Raw genomic sequence first — 12,626 nt, forward strand, 5'->3', positions numbered from 1 at the left:
CGGTTGAAATGTAGAGAGTAACAGCAGCATAAAACTTAGCTGGACAGTGGCAACGCAGAATTTCTTAAAATTCACCACGAAACACATGCCCTCAGGTTGGCTTCCCCGCACGACACTGCAGCTGAAGAAGAAAGCCTACCATGCATGAACCTCACACGAGGCAAGAGTGCTAAGTGCTAAAGTTCGATGCTGCTTGTAGTGTAGGTAGAGTTTATAAACAGAACAAAAAAAAAAAAAAAAAAGGGTCTGTCATCAATAACAACATAAAAAAGAAAGTCACTGATTAAGACGCCTCGTCAAACCAGTCACTAGTGTGCCTCTTTTGACTACAGTTCCGGCCCACTATAATGAACACATTGGGGAAACAGAAATCAGTTTGTTATGTCCGTTTTTCGCTATATCTGAACATAAAATATATGTGTACAAATGGTGACGGGAAACAATGGTTTGTTCTTCACAGCCAGGATTTTGTTAAAACTGGGCTACACTGTATATCTCAACTGCTTTCCTATTCTGCCATAACTTGTCCCCTTACTATATTCCCCTGCATAAGTTTTTGATTGACCACTGCTATTTTAACTAACAGGTGTTGTAATATACTGACCACAATTTCTTTTTGTTCCCAGCTATGTTTAGAAGCTACCCAACCACGAAACCAAAGGCACAAAAATAATCCATTTGATTCACGGTCAGTTTCTTTACTTGCATTCAATGAGAGGTTCAAAAGCTCCCATCCACATACCTTTAAATAAAACTTAACAAAAGATTTGAAGTACACAAAATGACAGATGCAAATGAGGTTTATCGCTTATAGTAATTAGTTGGCTGCGTCTAATCTCGTGGCAGTTGTGGGAATTACGTCCAGGATATTCTCACGGCAGTTTCCATAAAAGCTGCCTGGCCTAAAATTTGCTGAATAATATTATGTCCCAACGTAACCTATCATAACATAACCTCACCGAATTCAGCGTAACCTCACCGAACGTGTCATAATCTACCCAAATCCAGCGCAACTGCAACAAACCTAATCTAACCCAGCCCAACAACACAGAACACAGCCTACATTAACTATTTCGCTACCGCGCCTATTCAAACTTGATCAATTTGATCGATACTTCGGGAGCGCCTTTTCATAGCAAACCAGGCGTTGCTCGAACAAGTAAAGCTGTTCAGAGTTAGATCAGAAAATGGCCTTTCAAAATCAGTTTTGTTTTCATTTTTGCAACGGAAACGTGAATTTTGACACGGTTTTGAATCACCTGGATGTAGAAAAGGGGCGTGGTCATCGTGCGTCACTGCTACCAATGAAGAATGCGTGCCACTCGTAATTACTCTGCACCAGCGTTTGTTTTTTCCTATCAGGGCGTGAATGGTGAACCAGCAAACGATTTTCAATCGTCAGGTTCGCACTCTGACAGTAATAACCCCAGAAATCGGCTGAAAATGTCAAGCAGTGCCTGGTTGCAAAGCTACTTTATGATTTTAGGCAGTTTTATTGCCTTTGCGCACGTTGTTCTAAGTTCTGTGGTAGTTCTACTTACCCCGGGACCATTCGCAAACAGTTTACAACAGTTTCGGTTTCGTCTCTGCATCGCGAAATTCATATTTAGCGCTACTACGCAGTTACCCAACTTCAAGGCTACCTGCCATGGCGCCTGGAACGTCCGCGACTGATCCTCGAACAAAGCATGCCGCTCCAGATTTCCCCCAACCCTAACCCGATTTCTGCGGTAAGAACTTCAGATGCAAGTCAAAAGGTCACACCCAGACGCCATATATCTGTTCCGCCGAGGCAAAAATGAGGTACGATGCGCTAGAATCGTGCCCTGCGATCTTTGGCCGAGTAGCACTTGCCCGATGAAAAAGATCAGCACAATGAGCCTCCTGTATTGCAGTGCCACCTAACAGTTTTCAAACAAAACAGTACAAAAACTTATCGGAGACTCCTTCCAAATAGACAGTTCAACTAAGCAGCAGAGCAAGGCTACAATTGCGAGTAAGAAGATGATAATAAAGCTCAGCTTTATGTTTTGAGAGGTAACTGACCGTGAAAGTCAACAAGCATCAACCACGGCGTTCCGTTTTCAACTTCATGCATGTTTTTTTTCCGCATCGCGTGCTTGTCCCAAATATTGTGCTCGCTGTAAATGCAAAGTCAATCATTGAGAAGATATTTTTTACGTTATGTGGGGGCAAATTGGTGCCTCTTATAACGTCAAACCACCAGATTTATTCCAGGGAACCACCCGAAATTGCACATTTTGAATTGGAGGTTGGGCTTCACCGCATGACACGAGCACCGTGCATGCTAACATTTTTTTTTATATCTGAGAAACTGTTCTGCGCAAGTCGACATTTTTTCTAGGGCGTGTTTTTCAAATTTTTCCCTACAAAATGTATATTTTAATTTTTTTCTACTACCGGTGGCTTGATATACACAACTCCTTTGTTATCATTTTTTTCGACAACTTGACAAAAATTTTGATTTTGATATTTTTTTTTCACAATTATGATATATAAAAACATTTAAAAAACTGGTGTTATTGGAAAGACCGTTAAATAATCTGCATTTTGTGTGCCTGTAATTAGTGCCTAACCGATTTTTTTAGCAGGGAAAAAATGTTTTCTCGGACCCCTAAAAATTGGTCAATTTTCCGGCGGTAGCAAAAGAGTTAAACGTAATTCAACCTATTCTAGAAATACTGTGCGTCGATCTCTTGATATAGTAAAAACCAGAGTAAAAAAAGGAATAACAAAATCACGATGACTGAAAAATTCTGAAAGTTGAAAAAAAAAAAAAAAAAAAAAACATCGCAATTGTCGGATTTGAACCTCAGCCTTCTCGTTTAAAACCAAGTACTATACCACAGCACTACAAACACGGCTTTTTAGCGAATATGTACCCCATAGAATCTCCGCGTAGCGTGTTCAGCCAATGAGAGGCGACGGCCGTGAGAAATTTCTGACGGTAATTCGCATGGTTGCCGGGATAATAGACACTACCTAATTATTTGGCTATTAGTCAGCTTGCTCTGTGCAGGCAGAACTGCAATTAAGAGCCAAGCTCAGCTTTTTCCAATGTCCTTGGGGAATGCCACATAGGGTATTTTCGTACCAACCACTGCCATTTATATTTGATTCTCTGCCATTTACTGTGCACCAAATTGATTTTTTATTTTTACGAGCTGCCGCCAACTTAATCTTTCTCCTTCGACACTTTCGCTTCAAAGTTCAATGTGCCAACATTGTAAAAAAATTATATGTGTAACCACCCTGCTAAAATCCCTGTAATGGGGATTCAGTATCAATAAATAAATCAATCAATCAATCAATTAATAAATACATAAATAATAAGTTGACTCCCCTCTTGCCACTGTGCTTCTCAATCTCTCATAAGGACAACAAAAAACAAAGAGAACTCAGACAAACAAGTGTAAACATAGAAAACGCGCGTCACAATTGCGGGACAAAAACACAACACATCAAAGCTCAACTTAAGAGAAAAAAAAAATTAACCCATTAGTCAACAAAGAATTCCACACTACAGAACAGAAAAGCACTAAGGGAAGCACCTGACACTTTTGACTTGACGCTGACTAAGTTTACAGCGAATACTTGACGCCAAAATAAGCTAATGCATTTTTTGCACTTCTTTTCTTCGCATGCAAACCACATGCCACTAAGCCTGAACCCCCCCATCGAGTGACACTTTCCCTGCGACAAAGATTTCACAACTTTCCACCGATGAAGTCGACAGCCGTAACGGATGGCTCCTTTGTGTTAAGGGCAGCGTGTGCGCCGTTGACAGCTGAATAGCCCCATTGTCAAACTGTGAGCATCGCTTACTTTTTGCTTCTCGTGCTTTAAACGCAGTCGCAACAATGCTTTTGAAAGCACTGAGCGACTAATCTCACAAATGCCGATGCTGGTTTTTTGAGACCTCGAAACACCACAGGATTCGACTGTGTAGTAAAATGCGGACTTGGGCTGGACTTGGGTGCAGAGGACAAACAACAGGGTGTAACACTGGAGTAACACTGGGGCAGAACTGGGGGAAGACACAGAATTCGGTGCTAGAGCTAGAGGAAGACAAAATTTGGTGCAACGTGTCAGTACAGTCACATAGAGAACAAGCGCAGTAAAAAACAACAAAAAACATAGGACGAGGCATAGACAGGACAAGCGCTAACTTTCAACAAAATGTTTATTGCTGAACCAGCGCATATAAACACGTCTGGATAGCGTGAAGAGAGGAGGAAGGACCGGGAAACGTCAAAATGGTGGGCAAAACAAGAAAAACAGTGACATAACGCCTACGACAAGAAATCGATAAGGCTATAGACGGCTTGTTTTCTGTGCGACTATGAACCAACACGCCCAAACCTTTTCCCTTCTGAAGTGTCAGTACCGAGCAGTTGCAGCAGTATTGAAGCATAGTTGGGCTGGACTTGAATTCAAAGGACAGACAACAACACGGTGCAACACTGGAGCTGCACTGGGGCAGAACTGGGGCAAGTGAGGGAGCTCAGTGCAACACATCAGTACAGTGCAGGCTGAAGAATTTGCCTATGCGGCAAAAACCAGACTTGGGTGGGACATGCCATGAAAAGGACAAACAGCAGGGGGTAACACTGGAGCAAGACGGGTGTAAGACAGAGAATTCAGTGTAGTCACCTGTTCGCTGTCCTTGGGCTTGCCGGTCGTCTCTTCGAGCGGTCGGAGGTAGCCACGCTTGATGACCGTGTAGTCGGGAAGTACGTAGTCGCGAGCTATTGTGTTCTCCGCGCCATGTTTCCTGCGAAACAAAGGCGGCGAAAAAGGTCACAAAAAATGCAAGTAAAGCCATCGATGAAAACAGTTTCCACTAGACAATTTAGCACTCTGAAAGCCCCCCATGATGAGTTTCCCACCCCCCCTAGAATTGACATCTGTGTTTCTTTTAGAGGAACTTTCATTAATCATAGCTTGTTAGAATATGTGCCCTGATTGTGTTAATACGCTGAAGCAATTCTGAGGTCGCCAGATGAGATGAAAGTTGCAAGCCGCCCAATATAAAATTTCACGCCACCGACGAAGCTAGTACCAGCACATTAGCCTTTTTGTGTTTTGTGCTTGTTCTATGCCATACCGAAATTTCAAAACTCTTTTGTTTCTCCACAAGTTTTAGTTAGGGAAGCATGCTTGAAAAAATTGTAAATTTCAGTTTTCTCATTGGAAATAGCTGAGTATTCAAACAAAATCATTATTCGCTTTGTAGTTTGGTTCGTTGATACTGTATCTGCACCACTACTGGAGTTATAAAATTTGAAGCCGCATGGATGCGAGTCACTTGGTATGAGTGCAAACCAGCGAGAAGCCATTTCAGCTGGCAGCGATAGCCATCACACAGGTGCCTCATAATATCAGGAGTGCTAGTAAGAATAGTGCCTAACACAAGCTCAGCTAACCTTTTTTCTCTCCTAGGTAGACCAAAAATCTGGCAAGAAGGGCGCAAAATAAGAAAACATAAGATGGTACAAGCACTAATGAACCCTTTGGTGACCAATGTGCCCTCAGTACCTTTGTCATTTTATTTTGTGCTGTCACTTCCATCCTGCAGTACAGCAGTGTTTACTGTATTTTCCCGCATATAACCCGCACCAAGAATGCAAAAATTTTAGAGGTAAATTAGATGTGTGGATTTATATGTGAGGCATTTTCTTTAGTGCAACTTCACAGCATTGCATGGTATGCCGTGACGCCCCTACACCTGTAACAGCAACTAATCCACTCTCCCCCCACTGGTAGTGGCCATTTTCCACACAGCTCAACAATATAACGACCCGAAAAAAAGTTTTGGGTGAGTCAGACAGGGTTTTCCAAAAAGTGTCGTTCAAGAGTAAAGAGTGCCAGTTCCAACAGTCAAAAACACCGCTTTACGCTATGATGATGCTAGGTACGAGTTGACTTTTGTTGAAATGAGGCGGTGGCTTTCACCACCGCACTGTAGTCCACTGTTTAGATGCCTGAATTATTCTCATGTAGATTGTTTCCAACTTTTACCTTTCTGCTGTAAGCGGGAAGACAGTACAGTGTTGAACCCTACGTGCAGAAGTGGAGGAAGAGGGCTTACGAGCTGTGCACCGTGACCCTAGGTTGTTTTGTGGCCCCAAGACCGGTGCCTACCCTGAACTAGAGATAATCTACAGTGAAACCTTGATATATCGAACAGCGCGGTGCCCGCGAAATAGTTCGATATAACCAGAATTTGATATATAAAATCACGTAAAAAACGCGTCATAAACTGGTACAAATCAACAAATGAACGAATTGTGCAGTAAATACTCACTTCGTGCTTCAAAGTATTTATTCTTTTGGCTTAAAGTACTGCAGCAGGGTAGCCTGGCGTGTTATACACGACTTACTCAACGTAGTCCAAACGTTCCACAAGCGACAGGCCAGTGCCTTCTATAGCGCTGCAGTAGCGGTGCGCTAGGGTCAAAACCGCTGAAGTCTCGGTCGAAGTCGGGAGCAGGGCACTATCAGCGCTTGCGGGTACAACCTTGGCAGCGTCTTCGTTTGTGCGCTCAGTAGTAACCTCCGCTAGGATCTCCACATCCATCAACTCCGCCGTCGTTCCGGTGCTGTCGTCACCGCCAACAAAGTCATCAATGCACATGCTTCGTGGCTCAGCACCAACAAAGTGCTCCAGCTGGCCCCAGGTTTCTTAAAGCTCGCATTCTTCTTTTGCACCGTCCAATTCTGCTTCGGTGCAACCGATGCGCAGCAGTCGGGAATGCCCATCGCGCCATCGCTAACCTCGAGGGTACTGCGGGATAGCTCGCCGCCTGTCAACAGAGTGGGAGCGGTCTGGGCAGTCTGGGGTGGCGGAGTTCGATATACCCGTTTCATGTCCGTCCCAGTTCAAAATAAAAAATTAAAAATGCATGTGATTTTTCGCGTGATATAGAAAGTGTTCGATATACCCGTGTTCGATATATCAAGGTTTGACTGTACAGTTAAACCTCGTTATAACGAAATTGAAGGGGCGCCGCGATTTGCTCGTTATAGCCAATATTTCGTTATAGCCGTAGCCGACATTTACTGCAAATATTATGCATTGTAGTTACCTAAAACAAAAAGCGGGCGAAATAGCATCTTGCTGCACGGCGATAGTCAGTAAAATAAACACATTCCGGAGGTAAAAAGGAAAAGTCACGAACCTACTTTATTGCAGTTCAAAACTCGTATTTCAAACAGACTTGGCTACGAAGTCCGTAATTGGACATTGATGCACCTTCCTGATGCGAGCGATGGCTTCCATCTTCGCCGCACTCGTGCGCGCCGAAGTAGCGACGCAGCACGTCCGCCGCATCTAGTCCCTCCGACGCCGTCCTTAGCGCTTCTTTTCAAGCCATGTGCAACAGCGCTGACGATGTAATCTCGGTTGCTCACGATGGTGAACAGCGTACTCGTCCACACGTCAGTCTCTAGCCACCTTACCACGGAGTGCACCTTACCTTCCTTCGCGCCCGATGCAACGGCTTTTATCATAGCCGTCTTCTGTTCAAGAGTGATAGTCTTTCGCTTTCGCTTCCCGCCTGTCACACCCGCGCTGTTAGAATCACGCCGGCAGTACGATAAAAGATAAGGCTGAAGACTGCCAAAACCCACGCACACACAACTACGCAGCGACGTCGGCGATACGAACAGGGGAGGAGGGGTGGGGGAGGCAGGCGACGCAACCGCGCGCGCCGTGTGCATTGGGGTTTTTCTCGGGCTCACCGCGGATAGTCCACGGATTCCCCGAAGCCATAGGGATACGTGGGAAAATCGAACGTCGGACTGCTTCTCGGGGAGCCCGCGGTGAGTCCGACACTGTAATTCGAAGAGCCCCATTGTCTGCATGGCGTGCGCAGAGAGAGGGGGGGGACTTCGCGGGCGCAGCGTCCGCATGGCGCGCCAGCCAGCTTCGCGCGCGTGGCGGGAGTTTTGAACTGCTAATACAGTTGCCGCGTCACGCACTGTTGTATTAAAATTAGCTCAAAATTTGATTTCTCAACGAAATTTGTTCGTTATATCCCGCAACGGGGAAATTTTACCTCGTTAAAACGAGGTTTTAAATACATTGGTTTCTATGGGGACTTTCAAGGGGAATTACGATTTGCTCGTTATATCCATTATTTCGTTATAACGAGGTTTAACTGTATAACTTCGTGTAGCGAAAAAAAAAAAAAAAAACCGACAAGGACACAGGGAGGTGATGGGCACAAGTCTGCTGGACTAGAGACACAGCTGTTAAGTTCGTTCAAAAAAAGAAAAAAGAAAAAGAAAAACGGGGCCATGTTGTGTCAGCCGAAATCGCTCAAGCGAGGCAGCCATTTCGAGAACCAGGCCTACCTCGCGTGTCTGTGCAGGCCACAAATGGTTGCACCGGTTTATGAAACAGCAAGGGCTATCAATACGACGGAGGACAACCTTAACTTAAGCCAACACTTGCCAGTTGCTTACATAGGAAAGTTTGTCAGCTATCAATGTTATGTGCCCAACCTCAGAAGGCAACCAACACGGTAACTCATTTTCACAGGCTGGCAATGCCAATCAAACACCTGCCTATTTTACAGTGATTGTGTTCACCAATGGGAATACGAAATCGAACTGCACAGTAATGCTGCGTGCCCTTGCCAACGGTACTAAATTTCCACTTTACACTGTCCTGAAGTGGAAAACATTTTCCAAGGTAACGTTGACTGCCAGTGTGATGGTACAACACAAAAGACCTCTTGGATCGACAGTGACTTTCATGGACTGGATTAAGAAACTGTGGGAGAAGAGGCCTCGATGCTTCAGCCTCTTGATGTTTCATCGAATAGACCATTCAAACCACACATCAAGTGTCTTTATGCTGAATGGATGGCTGAAGGTTTCTACGACTTAACGCCGACAGGCCGCGTACATAGGCCTGATGTTGCACTCTTTTGTAAGTGCATCGTTAAGGGGTAGCAGGCAATTTCAGGTGAGATTGTTCACAAGAGGTTTAAGAAATGCTGCATTAAAATCAGCATGGACGGAGCTGAAGATGATATTGTGTATGATAGTGATGACTGCAGCCCAAGTGATAGCTCTAACGAAAGCACTCAGGGTTCGTACGAGCTTCAAAAGCGAAAATTCAAGGGTTTTCAAGGACCAGAAAACACATTTTCAAGGCCGCCGTCTAATGTTTTATCTGCGATTATTTACAACTTTTTCAACACAGTGCGAAATTTCGTTATTGCCCAATACCCAAGCACATTAGTGCACATTTAGATAGGCGCTAACGGGTTCGTGAATGCTCCCCCAGTTTTATTTTTTATTTGACAGCTGGCATTTAGAGGTCTTTCTTTTTTCTTGGTGTTTTGCTGAGGCTGTTTGATTTCAAAACTTCATAATGTTGCCTGCATCTTCTGCTTTGTCAGCAAGAATATGAGCTGAAATTAAATCAGCAAGTGTTGCTGCAAGGCAGGAATAACTATGTACACGTCCACCATTTGCACGTAAAAGCAAACGCAGATGGAGCGTATGAGGCACAGCAAACATGCAATGAGCGGCCGTCCACAGACTAAATAGAACATGCAAGATAGAGAAGAGAAGCTGGCCTTCACTGGATTGTATCATGACATGGATTCTATTGAGGAATGCTGTTCACAATGTTGACTCGTAATAATGACAATCCACCAAACTCGTAATTTCATGCAATACACTGAAACTTGATTGTTACAATGTTTCTTTACATTTTTAACACCTAAAATCCACGACAAACACTATAAACTCTTGTGAAAAGATAGGGCCATTGGTTCTCTCCAGAAAAATCAAGGGTTTTCAAGGACCCTTTAAAAATTCCAGGACTTTCCAGGCCTTGAAATTGACACTTCTAAATTCAAGGGTTTTCAAGGTTTTCAAGGACCTGTGCGAACCCTGCTGCACTGACTGTGAGTGATCGTGGCTCCGGCCATGCAGAAAAGTTGTTCAATATGCAAAATATGGGTGAGTTTTTTACATCAACAAATGTGCCACGTTGCTTTAGTAGTAGCATTGAGTATTAGCCTTTCCTGTATAAAATGTGTAGGCAATACGCCGGGAGGATATTTCTTTTCATTCGTGGACTGATAGTTGGGGTGCCGGTAATGCAGGGGCGGGTTACACGCGTGAAAATACGGTATTAGATTCTAAGCTGCACCTTTTCCCCTCGAAAGCACCTTCCAAAGTATGCGTGGTAAAATTGAGTATCAGCCAAAACAGCTGTAGTGCTTGCTTATTATTATTGGTATAGAAGGGCAACCGTAGTCACGCGTTATGTTTGTGCGAGTAAGGCATCTAAGACTACCCGGCCAGCAGCAATGCACGTCAAAATAAAAAAAAAGACAACCAAACTGAGGTTTATTTCTTCTGCAGAGTGAAGGCCCATCACAGCAACGCAGGGAAAAAAATAAACAAAACGCAAATGCACAGAATGGGTGTATTGTATGCAAGGCACTAAGGTTGCTTGCTCCCTTCGTGGGGGGGCTCTGCGGGGCTTTGTGAGTGCTTCTTACGCACAGAAAAATTAAAGAACAAACACTAGCAGGCAGCCTGAACACCCGTTCGGTCAGCAAGCCCACCCATCTTCACACCAAGGTGAAAGAATAGAGAACTTTTGTAGTACCATGCAGAGCACACCCCTTCTACAGAGTTATTGCCCCTCAGAAACATTATATATAAAAAAAATTAAAGCCGTTCCACTCAATGTGAAAGCTGACGGAAGTGCAGAGAAAGTGATTCGCCACAATGTGCTGTAGCGCCGTTATCCGCTCACTGCTACCACCCAGTGCAATTCAAATTTCCCACCTTCGCAGTGCTCGCACGCCCCCTGCCTGAAACTGCGCCAACGGGAGTTCTGTTCTTTTTGTGCTTGCCTTCCCTCCCGCACGTGCCGCAGTTGCACTGCCACTTTTTGTCGCTTACTACTATCGTAAAAACCAACCCAACGAACATTCCTTACTAAATGAATGCAGGTGCTGCTGGTTACCTGCGCATATTTTGCCTCAAATGTACCTGTAGTGTTGTTTGCACTAAACAATGGGGAGATGTATGACAAGTGCCAGCGTTTCAGAAGTTTCAAACGGTTATATGACTATATAAACCGCTTAGTTTTCATAGCCTCTGTGGGACGCGCTGCAACGGAATGCCAGACTCTACCGGTGTCCGTTAATCTCGCGGCACCACCTGATTCTGGCAGTCGTTTGACATCGACCGTGACAGCGAGCTACGATGACAAGGCGAGCCCCTAAAGTGCTCTGAACTTAAAATGTTTTTTCCAAGATTTTGCTGCTTGAGTTTGGGAGAGCGGCCCCCGGAGCGGTTCAACAAAATCTATGCTGAGATTGGAGGGTGACGAGAGGCGTACCAGCACAATAACAAATGATAACAAATGAAGTTCAGGCACCTATAAATGGCTTGTTGTGTGAAGAAAACTGCCCTCTTTTTTTTGGGGGTTCATTGTCCTGAAAATCAGGTATGCATTAGAATTTGAGGGTGTGCTGGATTAGACAGAATATGGTAATTATTAAAAGCTATTATTTGTTTTATTACCTTCCCTGGCCTCACCAACCACCCGCAAACACATAAACTAAGGTTTACAGAGCGAACAAGAAATGCTTTCCTGCCACAATGCCCGTCCCCCCCCCCCCCCGTCGGCCAATTCCCCCAATGTTAGCTGTACTAGTAGCGCTACTTCAATGTGTCACGCCAACAAATTGCTTTGCATAACAAATTCAATCTTTTTACACCACAACACGAGCAGTCTGGTGTGCACGTGTCTCTGATTCCTTTTTCTCTCCCGATGCCCATCCCACCCTCCTGTCGGCCAATCCCCCCCATTTGTCACCTGGCCGTGTCCATGTGCTGGTTGAAGGAGTTGGAGACGAAGCAGGAGTCCTCCTTGACCTGGTTCACCACGTAGGTCTCATCCATGACGTGCACCTGCCGGTACGAGATGATGTCCTTCAGGTGGTTCGTCAGCGCCTTGCCCCCGAGGTTGATCCTGGTACAAGGCGGTACGGGGCGGTACGGTACAGACGGGGTCGTACACCAGGAGTGTCAAACAAACGAGCATGCGAGGTGCAAGAGGTGAACCACTGAGACAGAAAACCAGAACCGTAATACGTGCGCACACAAACGCATGCACTGCAGTGCCAAGGACACTCGGCTTCTACCCCTGTCAGACAGCAAATCTAATAACAGTTACAGCAGATGACATTAACTGTGAATGGTGCTAGTTCAGCACTTCACAAGAATACCAAAGGACACTTGCATGAATGGCATTTGGTGATTGATTGAGTTCGGGGAACATGTTCCCATTAGCTCCTGAGCAGAACGAGCTTCCTCCACAGCAGTGGTCTGTCACTAAACGTGTAATTTTAATAGTACTGTAAATCGAACAGTGCTGTGTCGAAAACCTCTCCGCAAATCAAATATTTTCCCTTGCATATTTTTCGTCAGCACCTTGCACCCCAGGCTGATCCTGATGGGTGGAGCGGAGTTCGCTGTGGTTAAAACGCAGCTCTAGCATTTTTGCCAAGTAAGTAATGGCTTGGTTTCCGTGCCGAGAACGGCCAGCGAACACGCACACA

The 12,626-nt window shown here is 44.9% G+C and overlaps 1 protein-coding gene across 1 annotated transcript in view; it reads right to left on the minus strand.

The window, feature by feature from the left end:
• Window positions 1-12,626, minus strand: part of LOC144141105 (actin-related protein 6-like) — a 48,905-nt gene that overhangs the window by 16,205 nt on the left and 20,074 nt on the right. The window contains exons 6-7 of the mRNA XM_077672632.1: window positions 11,882-12,037; window positions 4,675-4,795 (exon numbers count right to left, since the gene is read on the minus strand). Of these exons, the coding sequence (XP_077528758.1) occupies window positions 4,675-4,795; window positions 11,882-12,037 (277 nt within the window). The remainder of the gene's footprint in view (window positions 1-4,674; window positions 4,796-11,881; window positions 12,038-12,626) is intronic.

Source organism: Haemaphysalis longicornis, unplaced genomic scaffold (assembly GCF_048455015.1).
Source record: "Haemaphysalis longicornis isolate Haplotype H1 unplaced genomic scaffold, Haemaphysalis longicornis Haplotype H1 scaffold_6, whole genome shotgun sequence".
Taxonomy (NCBI): Eukaryota; Metazoa; Arthropoda; class Arachnida; order Ixodida; family Ixodidae; genus Haemaphysalis; species Haemaphysalis longicornis.